The 21611-nt window shown below is 41.7% G+C and overlaps 3 protein-coding genes across 4 annotated transcripts in view; 1 reads left to right on the top strand and 2 right to left on the bottom strand.

Annotated features, from left to right (window-relative positions):
- Positions 1-470: 470 nt before the first annotated feature.
- Positions 471-4613, bottom strand: arl4aa (ADP-ribosylation factor-like 4aa). 2 transcript variants are annotated; one of them, XM_085803517.1, is made up of 2 exons: positions 4571-4613; positions 471-1917 (listed from the first exon to the last, which is right to left on the bottom strand). In XM_085803517.1, the coding sequence occupies exon 2, from the start codon at positions 1848-1850 to the stop codon at positions 1248-1250; it is 603 nt and encodes a 200-aa protein (XP_085659643.1). In that variant the 5' UTR covers positions 1851-1917; positions 4571-4613; the 3' UTR covers positions 471-1247. The 2 variants fall into 2 exon arrangements, with proteins under 2 accessions (XP_085659643.1, XP_085659642.1); XM_085803516.1 differs by lacking the exon at positions 4571-4613 and adding an exon at positions 3555-3760.
- Positions 4614-8056: 3443 nt separating this feature from the next.
- Positions 8057-11038, bottom strand: c16h7orf78 (chromosome 16 C7orf78 homolog). The gene is made up of 4 exons (XM_085803291.1): positions 10495-11038; positions 10255-10339; positions 8945-9081; positions 8057-8143 (listed from the first exon to the last, which is right to left on the bottom strand). Exons 1-4 carry the CDS (start codon positions 10936-10938, stop codon positions 8057-8059), a joined length of 753 nt encoding a protein of 250 aa, XP_085659417.1. The 5' UTR covers positions 10939-11038.
- An 8241-nt stretch (positions 11039-19279) lies between these two features.
- Positions 19280-21611, top strand: part of vwde (von Willebrand factor D and EGF domains) — a 48268-nt gene continuing 45936 nt past the window's right edge. Inside the window, exon 1 of the mRNA XM_085802384.1 lies at positions 19280-19433. Coding sequence (XP_085658510.1) covers positions 19355-19433 — 79 coding nt within the window. The 5' untranslated portion in view covers positions 19280-19354. The remainder of the gene's footprint in view (positions 19434-21611) is intronic.

Genomic DNA, 21611 nt, shown 5'->3' on the forward strand with positions numbered 1-21611 from the left:
TTTTACCTGCTGCGACTCCGAAGCAAAGTTTCCTCGGCGTGCACAATCATTTAAATGAACCATGAAGTGTTGGGTGTGCTGCTCCTGTGTCAACACAAATCATTGTGCAAGTTGCCTAAAATGAGACACGGGGAGATTTCTCGAAGTGATAATTAGAGGGTTGGTCGACCGAGCGTGTCGTTTGTTTTTCAGAAACTCCCTCCAATCATGGTCACGTGTTACAGAACAACCAAGTCCTGCGACGTCGGCAGCTCGGCTCCTCTGGGGTAACCGGTGGTTTAGTGCCTCATTAAAAAGAGGTGTTCTCATATGTTGCTCGTTAAAATAATCATCTCATTCTGCAGATTCCGTCCTGACGAGCTGCTCTTTTTCTAATTGAGGCTTTACGTTCCCGCACGTCTTTGCTTTTTCAATGAAAAGTTCTTGAATAACATGATAAGACATAATAACAGCTACCAAACCATTATCCATTGTTGTTCTAAATGTTTTATTTAGCAAAACATCATACATATGCCTGTCTAATGACAACTGGGCCAGCAAGGGGGGAGGCCGCCCTACTGTACAGCAGAATCTGTTGTATTTTTGAAAATCCAACACAATATGCTCTAGTTAAAAACTGTAAACTTCATAGGAAGTGATACTCTAAAGTGCTTTTAAAAACCAAGAGATATAAGACAGCAAGCAAATCCATAATAATGCGATAATGCATGGTAATACTTTTCTTTCACAAGGAAAGTCCAGTGTAAAAAAAAAAACAAGTTATGATAACAACATATAAAACAATAAAATAACTAATGTCCGTGTTGTCGCCCTCTCTGGTGTAAAAATGTCGAATTTTTACCAAATAACCCTTCAACGAGTCAAAGCCTTGCGTTAAATTATTTTTGGTAATCTTGTCTGGAACAGCCGGGAGCCTTCCGTGAAACATACAGCACCCTTAAAACAACTCCTATCACCTTTCCAGACCCCAAACCCTCTGTGCACTTTACTCCGTGTAAACTCTTTATAGCATATCCACACATGTCTGAAACTTTCTCATCTTCATACTGTATTCCTCCGTGTCACTTCCTGATCAACAGCGTCATCACAAGACCCCGGGGGCGGGAATCCTAAAAGCTCAAGTTTCTGGACTGATAAAACTCAGTGTGTTGAATCTGGACCTGCGGTGGAAGCAGGAGAACAATCCTTTACATGTTTCCTTCACATATTTTTAAAAAACAGCGGACAAGTCCGTGTCGTCGACGAGTTCATCTCTTTTTCCTCTGCTGCCGGAGCGCCTTCCTCCTCTTCAGGATCATGTCGTGGAGTCTCTCCAGGCCGTCCCTCAGCCCGTCTCCTATGATGGCGCAGGCTGGCTGCAGATGCCAGGGAGTAGCCGGGCCCAGTTCTTTCAGCGCCAGCAGTTTCTCCACCTCGGGCAGACCCAGGGAGTGTCTCAGGTCCTGTTTGTTGGCCACCACCAGCAGGGGCACCCCCTGGTTCTCGGAGGTCTTGGCGATCTTATGGAGCTCCGTCTTGGCCTCCTCCATGCGCTCGGCGTCCACGGAGTCCACCACGAAAATGATGCCGTCCGTGCATCGCGTGTATGACTTCCACAGGGGGCGCAGCTTCTCCTGACCGCCCACGTCCCAGAAGTGGAAGGTCACGGTGCGGTGGCTGCCCAGAGACACCTTGACCTTCTCGGCGTTGAAACCTTTGGTGGGCACCGTGTTGACGAACTCGTTGAACTGCAGCCGGTACAGAACGGTGGTCTTGCCCGCGGAGTCCAGCCCGAGGATGGCGATGTGGAACGACTGGAAGAACGGGACGTTTGAGAGGAAGCTAGGTTGTTCCGACAATCCATTCCCCATCTTTCCTCATGAGGAAGGATTTGAGACGTGAGAGGTTCGAATATTCCAAAGTGGCTTCAGCAGTCACCTGGAAGAACATTACACATGTTATTATGGTTGAGACACAAGTTTCCCATGGTTTGTTGTTCTTTAAAGGATAGTTCAACATTTTGGCAAATTGACCCATTGCTATAATCCCTATAGTTTTAGGAGTAGGTTCCTTACCTTTAATTGTTGGTGCAAGCTATTTTTAGAATGGCAGAGCAGAGCCGCGAGCTGCTCAGAGCTATAGGCTAATGGGAATTCTTGGTTTCTTGGAGTTTGTTTTCGAGGTAAATTCATGCAAAACCACTGATGCATGTTCCTGTCAAGGCCAGTTTTTCAGCAAGCAGTTTTTGCATTTACCTTGAAAACAACTCCGTCTCGTAACGTTCCATTATTATCTCATAGTGTGGTGAACGTGCAGGTCACAACTTGTCCACCAGAGCGTTTTGGAGTTGTTGGATTGTGTATTTGATGAGTTTGATGAGGGAAACCAAGAAATTCCATGAGCCTCCGTAGCGTAGCTCTGAGCAGCTAGCAGCTCTGCTCCGCCGTTCAAAAAATAGCTTGCACCGACAATTAAAGGTAATGAACCGACTCCTAAAACTATAGGGATTGCCAAAATGTTGAACTATCCCTTTAAATGCTGTTCTTATTAAGTTACATATAGTACAACATGTGTGAGGAGTTATAAAGTCAAGTGATGTGTAGTTGGTATTAGCCTCTATGAGCCTCTGGTCATACCAAACCAGACCATGTCAGGCTGCAGCTGCAACATCCTAAAGTCTACTGAACTGATCAAAGGCACATTTCATTTCTTATGAAATCAACTTTGCATTTGCAAGAGGAAGACTGTCTTATGTCCTCTTTTAATAGTTACATCATCATCCTCAACAGCTGTGATCTGATGCTGCAGTGAAAGCAGAAGCACTTTGATATAAGAACTGAAGGACAAAGTTAGTGACGACACCGAGGACATGACGGCGGAGAATCCTACCAAAACTAAAGAGACAGGAGAAAATGAAGTGAATATTAGATTTGCCATTCGTCTACAGGCCTGAAGACAGCGCTCCACGTGAATGCTAATGCTTCTGTGTGACTGCTGGGTGTGTAAACAGGCCCGTGTTTACTGACACGTTCACCATAACAACTTTATAACACCATAATACGTCAGATGTGGAGTCTCCAGTTTGGTCAGCTGAGCAGACTAAAGTCATAAACCATCACATCACCATACAAAAAAACACACACATATCACAGTGGAATGTATATGAATGCTGATTGGTGAGAATGTGACGTGGACATAAGCAAACACTATGAGACACCCAGCTTTCATTTCACTACTAACATGTAAGAGTAGGAAAAACATTAGTTATAGCCTATAATATATCAAATAATTCATATTATGTTAATACTTTTCAACAAGCAACATGAGAGATATTACACAGGAATTATCAGGAACCCAATAGTGCTATTTTAATGAATAAGTCTAAAATAAATGGTACAAAATAAAATAAATTAACCTTGTATGAAGTCACATTAAATTCCCATAAGGCCCTGCTTCATTTCTGACTGTTTGATCTGCTGTGCCTGTGGGTTCAGTTTGGAATTTGGATACGAGGCTGCACACGACAGGTGGACCACTGCGTTTTATTCCCAGTCCAGATAAAACTGGTTACCTACCAGTGAGAGCCATCTGTGGACACAACACTACAGCCCGAGCCCCCGTCTGCACCAGTCACGATCCTCTCCCCGCGTCTACAACAGCAGCGAACCCGCCCCGCGGTGGATAGTCAGTCCCACTTGTTATCGCGACGTCTACAGCATAAAAAGCCCGCTCGCTGGAGGCTGAAGCCGGCGGAGCTTCCTGTTGGTCGTCGGTGTCCCGTCACCGTGTGGGTCTATCACCGCTGCCGCTGCCGCTGCTCGCTGAGCACGAGCCCCGCTACTGGTCGACGCCCACGCGGACACTACAGCACGCCTGCCATTGGTGGGCGCGCTCCCGTCCTTCTCAGCTGATTGGCTGAGACGCCTGTCGGTCACGCGTCTTGCCCGGGAACCAGGATCACCTGTTGCTCCGCCGCTGTCACGCCATTCTACTTTTCATTTGATCGATTTCCAGCAGGAAAGTGAATTTTCCTCCCAGCTGAGAGCTTCAGTAGCCTACAAACTGTCTTTTATTTCTTATTTGTGTTGATATTTGTCAATGGATTTGACAATGACTTCCTGTTGAATCAGTCAAATGCTTCATGAAATAAAGGAAAATGTGTAGAAATAATACAATTCTTCAGCATGTTTTGCTTAGAAAATGACAAATGATTATTTACTTCTCCCATTTATTTTCTGTTCATCAACCTAGATAATCATGGGATTGTTTCGACATAAGGAAATCTAATTAGTGAAATTAAGTAGCCTATTAAAAGTTAAAGTGGTTGTTTTTACTCAAACATTGATGTAAAGCATATTTTTAAAGTCGTCGTGGGTTGGGGTCGATCCAATTTTAAATATATTGATAAAATAGCAACTATTAGGCCTATTGTAGCCTATTAATCTGCTTATTATTGTATATTTGTAATGTAGTCCAAGAGCCCGAATCGCGTTTTTAAAGCCAATTTAAAGGTTAAATTCTCACTCAGGGTGTTGCAGCTTTATTAAACCACAAAGAAACATAAATGTCTGTAAATTCAGATTGAACTCACCATTGATTCAGCTCGGAGTCCACACACATCCCTCTGTCCGTTTGCGTGTCTATGTGTGTGTTCAGGGAGATAAAGAGGGTGTGTATTCGTCCACAGTCTGTGTGTGTTTCTGCAGAAACAGCGCCGCCCCGTTCAGCCGCGTGTTTTTGTTTAAAATGATTGGTCCGAAGGCAGGAAAGGAAAGGCAACACACACACACACACACACACACACACACACACACACACACTGCAGCCCATCATGCATGAAGGATAACAAACAGTCACTGGCTTTTAGCCACGGGCTGCCTTACATAACCTGCTGCTGTCTGAACTGTTTTAGGTCACATTAGGTTTTTTGATTGGGTTGTTTTTAAACAGACACATTTAAATTTGCTCAGAGGGAAAACCATTTATCATCCATTTCTTGTTAAATAGCAATAATTAATCAATTATTACCAAGAACTAGCCTAGTTATTTGAAAACAATGAAAACTTGAATTATCATTATGATAATCCACGATTTAAAGGTCCAGTGTGTAATAATTGGCGAGGTTTATTGGCAAAATCTGAATAGGCTACTACCGATTAATATGTATAATCGCTATAAAATAAAAAATTTGTATGTTGCAAGGGTCTTGCTTTAGTTGCCATCTTGCGCCAGTATGTTTGTACTAGGCTACAGCAGTCCGAACGGAAAATGCAGCCAGCCAGAGAGCACGTTTCACAAGTTTTGCATGCATAAATAAACCAACGAAGAAGGCAGAAGGAAAGAAGGAGTAGGAAACAGCAGACATATCGTAAAATGGTTTAGATCTGTGGTGGTGTTTAGCTCCGTTGGTAGAGCAGCCAGCCCATGTATTAAGGCTACATCACTGCAGGTAGACCCGTTTTTTTGCCGTTACTTTGCCGACAAGAGGGGTGAGCGCGAGCGAGTGAGGGAGCGCTGCTACTAGAATCTGAATCACAGTTTTACCTCCATATTACACACTGGACCTTTAATGTTTAGTTAGATGACTCAGTCACCTACCACATGATTATGTGGCTTTTTAATGGACCTCAGGAAGAGTAGCTGCTACCAGGTGGAGCAGCTAATGGGGATCTTAATAAAATCAAAATCATGCAGCTTCTACCTTAAAGGGATAGTTCACCCTAGAATGATATTTCGCTCATTATCTACTCACCCTCATGTGGACTAAGGGCTGGAAGAAGTTTCAGAGTCCTCCGTCCCTTCTCTGAGTTACAGGGGGTCTCAGCGTAGCAGTGCATGTCCATATAACGGTTGTAAAGGGACACCAGAGCTCTTCGTAAAAAAACACACACAAAAAAACATCCAAATACCTCCATGCTGCTCGTATGTAATGTCCGTCTTGTGCTGAAGCCCCAAATTGCGTAATTGTCCCGAAAAAAATTAAATAAGTCTATATTTTAAGCTTGTTTGTAGCGGAAGCTTCTCAAAGCTCCTCTTCCTGGTCCGTCCAAATCTCGCGTGATTTGCGCCGGCGTCAGTGCGGTTACTGCGAATCACGCGAGATTTGGACGGACCAGGAAGAGGAGCTTTGAGAAGCTTCCGCTACAAACAAGCTTAAAATATAGACTTATTTAATTTTTTTCGGGACAATTACGCAATTTGGGGCTTCAGCACAAGACGGACATTACATACGAGCAGCATGGAGGTATTTGGATGTTTTTTTGTGTGTGTTTTTTTACGAAGAGCTCTGGTGTCCCTTTACAACCGTTATATGGACATGCACTGCTACACCAAGACCCCCTGTAACTCAGAGAAGGGACGGAGGACTCTGAAACTTCTTCCAGCCCTTAGTCCACATGAGGGTGAGTAGATAATGAGCGAAATATCATTCTAGGGTGAACTATCCCTTTAATGATGTTTTACACAAACAAACAAAAGTCGATATGAAATGCAAACAAAGAATAACAATAAAAATTCATTTCCATTCATTGTGATGACATTTGGTAGATTTTAGAGCCATATTGGACAATGATGTCAACTGTTTCTCTGAATTAACGGCAGTTTTCGACCTTTAAAACCCATTTAACTCTTCTCAAGTCATTTAAGTGGTAGAGAAACAGTTAATAAGATTAATCGTGCCGCTGCGGCAGTTACTTTAAAAAGTTATAGCCTATCTTCATGATGCGACAATGCTACGCTAAAGATCTGTTTAGGTTTGGGTGCTAAAAGAACATGATCAACACGTTCTGTGCTGTCCCACATGAAAGATGTTGGTTTGTCGACTCATCTATTTGTTTTACAATGAAACCTCAGATCATTCTAAGCTGCTTACAGTAATTGGACAAAGGGTCTATGGGGTCATTGAGATTCTCACACTAATTCTATAGGGTGTTCTTTTGTCTCATTTGCTTTATTTACATATTAGTTCTATTACTACGTAGAGCTTCTCTATGTTACAGCTTTCCATGAAAGTGCAATTAACCCATATTTATGCTCCTCTTTTGTTTACACTGTACAAGTTTGTCCCAGTTGGCGTTGGAACAATGACACGACACAAACACGGTCTTCGTTATTCGTGCTGAAATTCACCTTTTTAATGAGATGGTAGTTTGACGAGATCCTGCAGTGTGGTGTGGAGAATAACAGGGGATTAAAATAAGCAGAACACATGGCTGCCTCTGGGTTGTGTGCTTTAATGCAGCGGGTGATATTCCTTTCATTTTATATTTAGTCTGTGAGCTATGCACAGACTCACACATGACTCATTAAACACACATGTGCAGCCATCACAGATATGCTTCAAACATGTGCAGGCTTCACGTGTTTATAATTCTTGGGGTGCCAGACGAGCAGCTGCCGGCGTGTTTCGACCTCCATGACACCAGGCTATGGATGTTTCATACCATCTCCACCACTTGTGTTAAGAACTTTTCAGTTTAACGCAACAATAACACAACTATGACAGATGGTATGCTGTTGGAAGGTCTTGTTTTGTTTTTGTATTGAAGTGAATGCAAAAATGGAAAATACTTAGTTATGTGCTGTAATATAAAGTATTCTATCTATGTTGAGTGAGCCTGTGGCACCATCACATAGGCTCAATGCACTGCAACGCAAAGAAAAAGAAAAACACATGCAAAGACACAGATGCTCCAAATGTAGAAAACTTAATTGGACAATGTTGCACTGCAAAACTCACAACACAAACAAGTGTTTCCAGGGACACAAAACAGTGACGGACCCGGCTAATGACGAAGGCTAGGTCTAACATCACATATTTGCAATAGGCTACCTAAATTATCTGATATTGACATTATCATTTGTGGTTTGACTGAATCTCTGTCATTTATCATAAAGACCCAAGGACAAATTAATGGAAACATACTGGATTCTGTTGGAGGAACCTGTTAGTTTAGTCAATTCTTGTCATATTGATGTAATCTACCAGATTACACGAATAATGCAAATACATACAAAACTTGACTACTAGAGACTATCATCACTACCAGATTTCAAAATAAAAATTCAAGAGGAAAAGTCAAGATCTATTTTTCCAGGAACTTGAGAGTTTCTCCTCCACCCGGTCCAGGAAGGCACTGTACACTCCTCTCCTTCGCCGGTGTCTCTGTAAAACACACACACACTGTCAGTGTTAATGTGCCTGTAAATCCAAACTGTCCAAGCTGTTGTAAATGATAAATATCACTGCTTCCATGAGGTAGAGTCAGAGAAACCAGTTGTCTGATGGTTATAGTGCTGATTTATCTTACTATGATATGAATCCTTGATTTCTTAGTATATAATCTCATGTAACACTTTGACCAACTTTCAGTCAGTCCATGTCTAGATTTTAAAGCATTAACAGGGTTTGAATCATTTATCCAAGTAAAAGAAGCCTATACGAGTACTGCATCACGAGTAAAAGTCCTGCATCTGGAATTTTAGCAAAGTAAACTGGGTCGTTTTTATTGATGAGTTATGTAAGCGGTGCATTTGATGTTGGAGCTGGTTGAGGTGGAGCTGATTTTAACAGCTTCATATACTGGTGGGGAGTTAAACGTACAATAATACACCATGTTTTTTAAGATCAACATGCGTTGAGTGTAAAATCGCGGCCGAATAAATGTAGTAGGGTAAAAAAAACTACAAAAATAGATACAAGTACAAGTAGGCCTACCTCAAAACAGCACAGAGAAAATTCACTTATCTTCTTCCCAGGGAGCACTATATCTACTGTTAGCATTTACATGGGCAGAGGAACCATAATAAACAATGCCCTTTACTTTACAGGTCACTCTGCACATAGCCTACTGTGTATGATTTGGATACTGTATAAGAATTTACCATTGGTTGAATGAGACAAGCTGTTACATCAGTTACAAGTTCAATTTCTGTGTATACAAACTAAAACACAACATCCACTGACGGTGTAGGAGGCTGATTGTGGAGGCCAGGGAGGCTGAGGGAGGATGAGCCTCACATCCCACTCGGGCTCTGCAGGTTTATACGTGTCCATCTTTGTCCTGGTGTCCCTTGAACTGAGGTCAGATCTGATGGTCCACACTGGAAAAGATAGACAGAAGTCAAAGTCAACTTAATTGTCAATGATTTACATGATATATAGGCATTGAAATTGTGTTTCTTTTTGTATGCAGTGCCCTTTAAATAGAATAATACACACAGTGTGAATGAGAGACATACATTTAGATATAAACGTTTTTTTTAAAGAATGTAATAGAATGAATAAAAAATATGTATGTATAGTGCAATAGGTATTTACCAGTATAATAGCGGATACCAGGGATGGTTGTAACAAGGGGATGGTTGTAACAGCATCACTTTCACCAGTAAGGGATAACATTAGAGTTATGTTATCAATATCATGCACACTTTCTCCCTGACATTGCATGCTAATTTACATGGCTGTGTCAATAAGTGTGTAGGTTTTACAGCCAAAAGACATTTTTTTTAATGTCAGAAACTAATATTTTGGACCAATAGCATGAATTTGGACTAGTATTGATACCGTTGAAGTTTGAATTATGTAACTTGTATAAGATGAAAGAGCAGGTTCTTATGTGAAATATGAGTCATTTCATCAATGTTCATTTCAAACCACCACGCTGGTACAAGTAGTCAAACAATGGCTAACAGGGGTGGGGATGGTTGTTACACCTTTTATCCTTGTTGTTTTATTGAATGTCTCAGTGTCACCATCTTTTACATGGACTATGAGCTGCTTCTGAACTCCTGCTGAAGGTTTACATTCATACATACAGCATTCACTGGTCAGCTTTGTTCTTCATTAAACCATCAGTCATGAGTTCTTTTTGTTCATACTGAACCGCAGAAAGATGCTTTAGTGTTGGAACATGCACAATAAACTTACATAGATGCTTGTTTGTTTTTTGGTTTGGTCTCAGTTTTTAGTTTTTAATCTCACTGTTACAATTTACCCCATGTTGTGTTACAACCTAGTAGGATAGGTAGTAACAGTGGCACTCCTTGCATTTGACATCAAATAGTGAATTCTGTGATATAGTTTGAGAAGTTTAAGGCACTGCTATTTGTAGAGGACAAATGAGGGTACTCTGTGTCAAAATATGGGAGCCCTACCATGAACCCTCCGCAAGTTATGAGAGCTGAGACAAAAAGTGTTACAACCATCCCCGGTCTCCCCTGTATAAAAAACTGTGACATTCATTAAACCAAGGTCAAAACAATGTTTCCACTTACATGTGTCCAAGTGCTTTAATCTTAAATTCAGGTTACCAGGGTCTCTGTCATATGTGGTCACCATGTCTTGAAGATCTTCATCAAGCTGAAATGAGCAATTAAAGGCAAAAGATGCATCATCAAATGTCCCTCTGGTTAGTTTTTATGACTTTATCACCATCTTGTGGTCAAATCAAACATTACAACTGTCTGACCCTCTTTCCTTGAGTGTATATACATGATACTTAATTAAAGACATACCGGTCTAAAGTTATGAGGTTTGGGGTTGTTGTACGGCTCAGAGGGAAACTTTCCCGCCCTGATGAACATCAGCTCGGTCTCCAGAGCGTCAGGAGGCCTGTACGGTGCAATGAATTCTGGGAGCTCTTTCCTCTTGAACCTCTCATCTGAAACATGAGGTAGAAATATTCCAGTCGTCCTCCTCCTCTTTGTTTCAGTGGTTTGTGGGTCGGCTGGATTTCCTCTGGTCTTTCTGTCTTTCTTCTGAAGACCTGACAGAGATGTGTACAGTCTCAGAGAGAAATCCGGTGGTTTGATGCTCCACACGTCGTCCTGGATCTTTCTGGTCTCTGGAAGCTTAAAATATTTGCTTCTTGCGAATCTGAGGTCTTGACTTGCAGAGAATTGGATTTTTGCTTCAAAGCCGACCGAGGGCAACGGCTGCAATAAACCACAAGGAGCCATTTTTGATCTTGAGGTGTATCTGTTCACCTTCAACCTCGGTGTTTGGCCTGAGACTTAGAGGTTTAAATCCACAGAGTTTGAAGTTGGAGCTGTTTGCAGCACAGGGTACACAGTAGGAGAAAGAAGCAGAGAGGTTTGATTACAGACACAGCACGTAAAAACAGTGCTGCTTGGTAACGAGCTCCTTCAGTCTTCTTAACAAAAAGAATTAAGTGACGTGGGCTGAGCTCAGTGGCACACTCAAAAAACTGAAAACAGCAACTTAGCAACGCCGCAAACAAAGTGCCCTCTAAACAGCACAATAAGGGCACCTTCAGCTCTGTTCACCACTTCATTTAACAACACCATGCAGCTGAACAGAAACAAGATTCAATATTTCATTCTTTGTCATTTCTCATGCACAAATGTTCACAGGCCGACTGTTCCCCAGCAAGTACCAGCACCACAGAGATTGTGAATCAAGAATATACTAATGAAATAAAATCACTTCAAAACAATCGGACAACAACATAAAAACATAAAGTTTCTCACTTACTAATCCAGTTCACATTGTTGTTCAATATTCATGGTTTGAAGTGTAGAAGTGTTTATAAATTATAAAAACTATGAAATGGAGCACAGTTATATGACATTTCCCACACACCCAACACACACCTCCATCCTTTTCTCACTGGGTCAAAGATGTCATGTATTTCTTAAAGTTAGAAAAAATCAATTACATACTTAAAGGGTCCTCCCAATCCTTTCTCAAGGTATGGAGGCCCTTTTCTTGATTATTATGACTCTTTACAAGAACCCCTTGATAGTGAGTAGGGTGGAACTCATACATGACCTTTTGCATTGATGGAAATCCCCCTTCTCCCATTATTTTACGTTTGTTTGTATTGTATTTATGTACTTTATTTTATCCTCTTTTTTCTCTTCTTCTTCTTCTTCTTCTTCTTATGCTTTTCCTAGTCTTCATTTAGTTGCTTATCCAAGGTCCTGTCCCTTAAGTGTGTGAGATGACTGTGTAAATTGAAATGACATAGTAAAGTATATCTATCTATCTATTCATGTGGGGTAAAAAGAAAAAAAAGAAAAGAAAAAAAGGCCAGAAGATAAAAGTGAGTTTTGAGAAGAGAAGAAGAGGCTGAGCTTGCATGCCTGAGATCCCCATAGGGCATACCACAGCCAGGGGCCCAGGCAGCAAAGACCGGGCCCCCATAAGTGACCAGGTTAGGGCACCATTAAAAAGGCCCTGCTGGAAGATCTCAGGCTTTGGTCAGGTTCAGAAGGAGTTAGCATATCACAGATGTAGGCAGGAGCCTGACCATTAATGGCTTTAAAAACCAGCAGTAAAATGCATGTTGGATTAACTGCAGTCTTTGGATGATACCAGAATAAAGTGCATTACAATAGTCTAGTCTGGATGTGAGGAAGGCGTAGTATCACAACTTTCTCTAAATGTGTGATGTCATGTGTCCACTAGATGGCAGCAGATACAGGAGTCCTGCAGCTGAGCACAGAGAGCAGCTGATTTACAGTAACACGTTTGTACTGGTGTTTTCATTTCTTTAGCAGGTGCTGACAGTTTATTCTGTTAGACCAGTGGTTCTCAAACTTTTTGGACCCCTAAACTGACACAAATCAGACCACGAAACAAACACCAGAAATACACAAATATTTGTTCTGAGACAGAATAACGTTACTTTTTTGTTCAATGTATATTCAAACAGGGCCAATGGAGTTAGACTGAGGGGGAGAAAGGTTTGGGAACAAGGTGACGGCTTTAAATGAATTCAAAGGAGCCGTGTGATGGTGCCAACATCCTCAGTGCTCAGTACGTGGAGCGTCTCCGGAGGCAGCCAGGCAGAGATGATGCTTCTTCCTCCATGAGAGAGCTGTTGAATGTCTGACATGTCTGAGATGTTTTTACAGACTGAACCTCCAAGAAATGTCCAGAAAGTCGTCCAGAAATGAGCCGGTAGTAAAAAAGAAGGAGGCTGCTTTTCCTCACTGAGCTTTGTAGTGATCCACATGCAGCTCTCACTGTTTCTAGATTATGTTTATGGGTTTTATAACTGGTGAGCCTGTCCTTAAATATACTGTGTGTCATCATGGTCTCTCACTGCTTTCGTCAGTGTTGTTTTCCAGCTGTTTTCAAAATAAAAGCTCTGAAGCCTGAACCTCTTCAGCATCAAACAGGGTTTGGAATTATCTGTTGAAAAAATTATTGACGTGTTTAGCATCTGAAGAGATATTTTCCCCCAGGAACAGTAGAGAGAAAAAACATATGACTTTCATCACATACTCTTTCTTTACATACACTATTCTATGTTCTTTCATTGCTGATGGAGAGCAACTGTAACGTGATGTAATTTGGTCTTGGGGATCAATAAAGTATTATTGCTGTGCAGTCATGTTGCTCTGTATCTATTGGATGTGTAAATAAATAGACAACTACATGCGAACATATTCACCATATCAAATGTATGAGAGCATGTTATGTTTGTCTTTTTGACTTTTTTGTCTGGATTGATGCTCAAACATAGAACGTTTCCTATTTGTTCCCTCAGGTGTCTTATTTCTGACGGTGCCTCTTAAAATCTAGAATAAAAATGTATTTATTTAGGATGGCTTTTAATACCCAGTAGCATGGTGACACTTTTATTTAGTTTAGTTTTTTTAATTATTTTTTTAATTGCTTTTATTGTTTTTAATTGTCTTGACTTATTCCTTTTTTTTTTTTACTATCTATTGTAAAGCACTTTGGTTCACCAAAAATGGTTGTTGTAAAGGGCTGTATAAATGAAGAACATTTACATTTACATTATATCTACCATCTAATCTCTAAGTCATAACTGATTAGACTTGAGGAATCCTTTTAAGTTTTAAGGTCACGGTGGAAGAACAACAGTAACATCAGAGGTCATGGCTGTGATTTACAGGAGCCACGCAGCGAGGCGAGGAGGTCTTTGTTTGGATCCGGCTCAGACAGCTGACAAGGGGAAGGGGGGGGGGCAACAGGAAACCTGAGCTGAGACCAAACGTTGCCTGTGAAGGAGCTGACCCCGCCGCCCCTGTAAAAACCAGGAGCTCCTCTCAACCTCTGGCCCCTCGGCCCTGCGTCTGAAAATCCTCCACTATTGTGTCCAGTGACATTTACTGCCACTGCAATCAGAGGGCTGGGCTGAAACAATGGCAGAGAGGCTGCTGTTGACCCCTGTTCTCCAGAGGCCTCAGAGATGTCCCTCTGACACCATGATGGAGCCTAATTGCATTGTTGTTTGAATACTAAAAGAAAAAGTAGGCTACCGCTCGTAAATCAGGCCATAAAGACTGTAAATGATGTCTGTGGAACTGCTGGAGGAAAGAGAAACAAGCTGAAACATCATCCAAGGCTGAGCGGCGGAAGCTCCCGCTCTCATCTCTGGACTCACTCACATCCCAGTCCAGCTTCTGACTGTGAGTCAGGACCTCCATCTGTTTTTACCGTCTCTTCAGCATCATCACAGAGGGAGGAAAGGACTTTCAGTTTCTGCAATCAGACGCTCTTCCTTCCTCCTTTTCTTCTCTTTCATCCTGACTCAAATAGAGGAGACGTTTTACAGTAAATCAAGACAAACCTGCACATGGAGACATTTCAAATGAAATGTGATGAATATGAGTCGACTGAGGTCAATTATGTGTGTTAGAGGCTGACTGCATTTTGTAAAATTAAACTTCTAATGTGAAATATAGAAAATAGAGTTGTAAAGATGCTGATGAGGACAAAAGAATTTTTTTGTGATCATATTTTTTATTATTATTATTTATATAGTGCAATACAGAGCTGGGACACGTAATCAAACAATACAGGATGCAACGTAGGTGATTGACTTCTTGCATGGGATATTTGGACAAGGAGAGAAGACTGTGGACAGTATTAACTAAAGACAGAATGAGAGAGAAGGAGAGAGGGAAAGATGGATGAGAGATAGAAAAAATAAAACTGGTAAATAAATAAATAGTTGTACTGCAGCCATAACTCTTTGACCTCCAGCTGCCCCCCAAGGACCAACACCCCCAGGGTGGGAGCATGTATTCTTTATTTACTGTAACACCATTTTTAAATCACTGAATGCAAAGATCTGCAAAACAAACCAGAAACATCCGTCTCTCTGCAGGTGAACAACAACTCTCCAGTCCTGCTGGTTCCTTCTTTCAAAAAGAAAAAGAAAAAAGAAACTGCAGCTGAACTTCAGTGATAGTTCTTCACAGATCCACACAGACGTATTGGTTGGTTCTCAGAGTGGGGTCCAGAGTACTTCTCGTGTGCTAGTGTCCTTGGTCCTACAGCACACTTTACAAAACACTATCAGCACCCTAAGCTGCAGGTTTACTTAGCCTAAAGCTAAACTAGTACATTTTAATGAAATGTCACTGCAGCCACATTACACTGCTGCTGTAACATGAAGGAACTCTATTAGATGTTGATGGTGAGGTCTGATTAGGACATAAACAAAAAGATCAATTTTTTTTTTTTTTTTTTTCAAAAATATTTCTATATCTACAGTATAAGTAGTACCCAGAAAATGTCATTGTGAGGAGGTGTTGTGGGCTCAGACTGACAGTACAGGAGTCTTTGTTTGCTGCTGCTGACTGGTGGTCTGGGCGTTGGTATGTGACAGAGGCTGGATGTCGGGGGGGTGGAGGCAGGAATAGCTCATGTCACGACCCAGCTGCTCCGAGGTCACATTTGTCCTCTACAGTAACAACACACAGAGCCCCCCCACCCCCTTCTGCAGCTCACAGCACAGTTACAACACAATGACCCACATTCAGCAGCTCTGATCGGCCGGAAGATCAAACAGCTCTCCAGTATTTACCCAAAGTTTGCACCGATAAGAGCAAATTCCCAGCATAGGGTTGTCACTTTGTGTCTTTCTCTCTCTTCTTCCCACCTGTTGTTCTCCTTTTTATAATTCTTCTGTTTCATTTTTTATCTAAGAGTAGAAGCATCCCGGTGGCTGAAGGGTTAAACCATGCTGACAGAACTGGTTCAAGTCCAGTTGTGCAACTTTGTTTGTCATTTCACTTCCTGTCAAATCTGTAGTGTCCAAAATATGTCTATAAAAATGACAAAATGTTCTAAAACGTGTCAATAATCAGCAAAACTGACTTGTTTCCTCTTCACATCAGTACTTTGCTTTTGAAGCTGACTGTGTTGACAGTGTTTTTGGAGCTTTCACCAGAATAAAATGTTACAGTGGGACGGCGGTGCACTGCTTTTCCTCTGTGGTGGTTATACTTCCTCTTACATCAGGGATGGAAGCGCTGGTCGTGATAAAGCTGGATTCATTTCTGGAACTTCTTCCACCTCTGTTGTTGCCCAAACATCCTGCAACTTGTCAGACAAGACACGAGCTGACGAATCATTACATGCTGATGCCCGAGTCTTCACCGCAGGAGCCCAAGCAAAAGGCAGCAGGGAAGCCCATCACTGCGGCGAGTGCCCGAGGCTCCAATAAACACTTCCAACCCTGCAATAGGCTTTTCATGCAGGTGATGGAGAGAGAGAAGCAATGGCGAGGAAGACGGAGAGATAAACCTGCAGAGGAGGGTTTGTGTTGTGGTGGAAGAAGGAGGTTTGACTGTTTTTCCAGCTCTAAAAGACATTGAAGTTGTGCAGTCAGTTTACAGTCAGTGGTGGAGGTTGGGCTAATTAAATACAGTTTACATTCCCCGCATCATTAAGCTGATATCACATTTCCCAGGGGACACTGCAGCACCGCCATTTCTCCCACATCTGCATAACTGATTATAATGAGAGAAAATTGCACAAAATGAGTTCAAGTGCACAGATTAAAGCACGAAAACAAGGCAATTATCCCTCTTTGTTTACCACCCTGGACTTAAGCTGAAAGGTACAAACTCATACATGTCGTGTGTGTTTATGTTCAGGCGACACTGATTCCTGTTTTCCATCCCAGAAGTTCGATTGCGATTTAATCGCTGGTTGTGTAAGACGAGGAGTGGGCAGACAGGAAGACAGTGGGTTTGTACCTGATGGCTATTCCAGGCTCTTACCAGGTTGACGGTCCAGGAGATTTATGAGGGAGGGGTTGTCTCCCTCCTCCTCCTCCTCCTCCTCCTCCTCCTCCTCTGCCTGGGAGTCAAACACACCAGTGTCTCAACAGGACAGTCAGGCACCTTCATGTTGCACAGCTGTCAGCTTCCCATTGGTTCCCTTTGTATCTGCAGAAGGTTGATCCATCATTAATCACTGAGGATGATCTCGCTGACTTTATGGAAACTTGAACCATGCACTTTATTTTGAAAAATAGTCTCAACAGATGCCTAATTTGGGAAAATGAGTCAAGTCAATAACAAACATTTTCATTTTCTCCTAAATATGAACAGTTTTCTAATTCTGATAGTATGGTAAATTTGGATTTGGACAGAATTAACATCTGACAACATCATGTAGGGATCTGGGAGACAGTGATTGATGTTTTCCTTTATTTTATTGTGCATATGGCAAAAAAATCTAGCCACTAATGGGGAAAATAATGAAAATAACTGCAGAAGCATGTGACAAATTAGCAAAGAAACATTGATTTCTGTGTATGATTAAGTGTATATTGGTAGTAATTGGATGGATGCAGTGTCTCATCTCTTCTTGTATCAACATGTAACTGATAAATAACACAAATTCAATTCCCTGCATTTTATAATCTGTTGCCTCCTGAGTGAACTATCTTTCACAATTAGAAGAGAGCCGTCACTTCCTCCGGATCACATTTCCTCCCCTAACCAGATTAGTTTCAGGTCTGACAGAGCAACCCTCGGCTGCTGCCAGTGAAACTCCATCTCTGAGTAGCAGTTAAAGCGTGAGAATGGAAAGGAGGGATGTGAATGTGATATCTGACTTATCCAAAATCCCACTCTTTGGCTGAGGCCGCTTCCCTGAAAAATGCAGCATCTGTTTTAGTGGTTTGGAGTGGTGACTAATGAAATATCACTGCTGCCCAGCGGTGAAGCTCCATGATTGGCCCATCAGTCTGCTTTCTCCTCTCTACAAAGACAGAAAACAAACTCTGCTGAAAGTTTTACAAGCTTAAACTGACTCACTCCATTTATGTTGTATCACATATTTAAATTTACTGTGAATCAGTGTAATTAAGGTGATGAAGTTGTGCCCCCAAAGCTTGGACGAGTCATTTCTTGGACATGCTGTTTGGACAGTTATTAGGTTCATGGTGCTAAACTCTGATTAATACACAGTGAAATGTTATTTTAACAGCGCACATTCAATCAGCGGTCAACAGACCATTTTCACAGTTATATTTATTTCCACATTCAAAGGTGTTGTCACATGCTGATTTACTAGCTTTTTACCCATTATGTAACACCATCAGGAAGGCCTCTGATTGGTCTGAAATTCATCCTACAGGATGACATGTCCCAAACATACAGACAGAGTCACAGAGAACACAGACCTGACTTTAGTCTGAGGCAGGTTCTCCAAGACACAACAGACCAGAACAATCACCTCTGTGTGCAGGTGAACTCAGAACTGGTGCTGCTTTAAACACAACATGCTCATAGCATATGAATCTGATTCACTATTGATTTAAGTGATGAAGAAAGGTTATGTGCAAATGTGTGATGAGTTGAAAAGAATAAAAGATGTATCTGGCTTAGGTGAGATACTTCCATCACAAAGAACATAGATAGATAGATAGATAGATAGATAGATAGATAGATAGATAGATAGATAGATAGATAGATAGATAGATAGATAGATAGATAGATAGATAGATAGATAGATGATAAACAAAAATGATCTGTGAAACTATTTATTCAGTTACTTATTTATTTGTTCATCCATTTGTTTTTGAAATTTGTGATATGTCCTTTTCCCCCTGTTTTGTGCACACAGGCTACTGAAATATTTTCAGTATTATCTTCCTTAAAAGCAAATAAAATCCCTAACTCTAACTATTTCACAAGTCAAGGCAGAGTGAAACAGTTGTCTAAATCCTCACGAACATTTCTGGTCTTTCTTCTCTGCATGTCGGGTATTTGCTACCACGGACAAACATGCAGACAGTCCCGGCTGAGGAGTCGGAGCCGCTCGGGGTGCAGATGTGCGCAGAGGTGTGGAGGTCCGGGTCATGAGAAGGTGTCGCACCGCCGATGCCCCTCCTAACGCACTGATGCTGCAGTCTGTGGTCAGCCGCTGCTCTCCGGCGCCTCGGATCAGCCCCGACAGCTGCTGCAGTCCGCCAGCGAGGAGAGGACAGACCCCCGACCAGCCGCCTCTCAGCTCAGCGCCCGGATCCCCGCGTAGACCTGCTCCAACCGGGGAAGAAGAACCGAGGAGAGGGACGGAGAGGACTTTTTAGTGAACCGGTGCTGTCTCTGTCTCAGGACCGCTGACTCCAGGACGATGATGAGACCGGAAAGTTTGATGCAACTTTTTTCCTGCGTGGTGTTTTTACTTCCCAGCGCGATGCTCGCTCAGACAGGTAGGATCACTCCTCTGTAAGAAGCTCTGTCTGTGCAGCCGGGTGAAGGCGGCAAAAGTGTTGTCAGCGCAGTTTCCATAGGCTTATCATTATTTATTTTCTCTGGTGATGGTGATGATGTTTTCTCGGGGAAGAAAACGCATAATAATATGGGATCAAATTCAGATTAAATGAGCGTAGTAGGCCTTTATCAGAGAGAGATGAAATGATTCCTCAGGTGGTTTGTGAAGCTGCCCCCTCCTCATCCATCATGTGGTGTCATCCAAGGCCACAGAGCTCCTTGTCTCATGGTCACAGCCTGGTTACATAGCCTACATATGCGCTGTCACTGGAAAAGCAAAGACGAAGCACCTCACTTTCCTCAAAACAGGGACGTGGAGTCAGGTGATGATGAGGACTGAAGTGATGAGGGATTGATGGATGAATGGATGAGGGAATGTCTGGCTCAGCCCTGACAGCTCCTGTCCTCGCCTTCATCAGGGTGGTGTGGTGATCCGGGCTCTGTTGTCAGGATATCACCTTTCACTTGACCTCTGAGGTCAGGGCCACAGAGGCTGCTGTGGTGGACAGAAGCAGAGGCTCCAACATCTTTCTCTCTGGTCACATCATATTTCAACTCTTTGGCTCAAGCCCCCCCTAAAACTGAGGCCTTTCTCCATCCTTCAACATCCTATAATATAAAATCCCTCCTTAATCTCTTGCTTCAAATCATAAATTGTAGCTACAGTCTAATAATCTGCTGAAATAGCTAGATTAGGGCAGTAAATAGGCCTATGAAGTGTGAAACTATGGAGGTACATTTGTGTCTTTATTATTCAATCAAAAAAAGTTGATTTAAACAGAAAAATATTTTTTCAATCAAAACAAACTTCACTTCAATCAAAAGAAAAAGTGTTTAAATGCAAAAAAAAAGAGACCCAAAAATATTGTGTTTCAACCCTTTTTTTCTTTGATTGAAAAGGTTTTTTTTGATTGATGTGAGTTATTATTTGATTGAGGGACTCAAAAGGCTAAATGGATGGATGTGAATATTTTTTTAAAATGTTTTTTGGTTGTATATTCATTTCATATTCATTGAGCAAATACAGTACTGTATCTGAGGTGTCCACTTACAGTATTTCTATAGCCCATGGAAAAAGGAGGTTCAACAACTAGGTGATCACAGAAAATATACTGTATGAAAACCAACAAGTTATATAGCTGCCACACTAAAATGCATCAGTATATGAAATTTATAAATTGTGGTTTATTGTTCTGAGTCATCTCCCAAACAAGTCCCATCTCCCAAAGTGCTTGACTATTCAAATGCCAAATTCACATGAGGGCATTTTTTACGTCATGATCAATGTAACACGATTTCAACAGATGATTCAGAGGGAGAGCACCAGGATAGTTAAGAGAGTCCATTGCATTTGTTTTGCCTACAGATGTCTCTATACATGTATGGCTCTTCTATTTGTCTCCCAGTGCTCAAACTGTGTGTAAGACTCCCTCTTTAACCTTACCTGCTGACCTTTCCTTTCTGTGGTCCAGTTTTCAGACTTCCTTCCATTTGTCTCAGGATTAACTTTAGTAAAACCCAGATAAACAGTTGTCCTAATGCTTTATATTTACATTTAACCTTGCACTGACAAGATTATTTAATTTTTTTCTATTTTCCTCATTATTAGTAAAAGGAACAGTGTTTTAATCAGTGATACCACAAGCTGAGGAAAACCAACTACCTCCTCCCTTCATGTGAAACCATATATGGACATGATGCTGTTAGTTACTGGACTTCATCATTATTAGAGAGGCTGTTTTCCTTGTGTTAGTGTGTGAAGGTAGAGTTGGGCCTCAGGGAACCTGGGCCTGTACAGTATCTTCATTTGAATCACATGGACACATAAACACAAACACGAGATCAAAGTGATACTGGCATGTCTTGCTTTGATATGTAGTAATGTAGATGTACAAGTAGAGCGGTATTATCAGTTGCATTCATGCAGGTGAGCTCACCTGAATTTGCTGTTTCACCTACTTCTGAAGTAAAACCAGAGGCGTAAAACTACAGTGGCCCTGAGAGCTCATTGCACTGCAACTTATGAACACATGCAAAGACACAAATGCTCTACAAATTTACTGTTCCTGACATGAGTTACTCTTTTTCATGTTATATGTTTCTCTTTAGTGCATACT

Source organism: Trachurus japonicus, chromosome 16, assembly GCF_045865225.1.
Source record: "Trachurus japonicus isolate A0001 chromosome 16, Traja_1.0".
Taxonomy (NCBI): Eukaryota; Metazoa; Chordata; class Actinopteri; order Carangiformes; family Carangidae; genus Trachurus; species Trachurus japonicus.

Excerpts from the sequence above, each read along its gene's own strand:
- arl4aa (XM_085803517.1), bottom strand. The coding sequence starts at position 1,850 with ATGGGGAATGGATTGTCGGAACAACCTAGCTTCCTCTCAAACGTCCCG.
- c16h7orf78 (XM_085803291.1), bottom strand. The coding sequence starts at position 10,938 with ATGGCTCCTTGTGGTTTATTGCAGCCGTTGCCCTCGGTCGGCTTTGAA. Across the intron at positions 10,340-10,494 it reads AACCTCATAACTTTAGACCG|CTTGATGAAGATCTTCAAGA; the intron begins GTATGTCTTTAA and ends TGCTCATTTCAG. Across the intron at positions 8,144-8,944 it reads CACAATCAGCCTCCTACACC|AGACACCGGCGAAGGAGAGG; the intron begins GTCAGTGGATGT and ends TGTGTTTTACAG.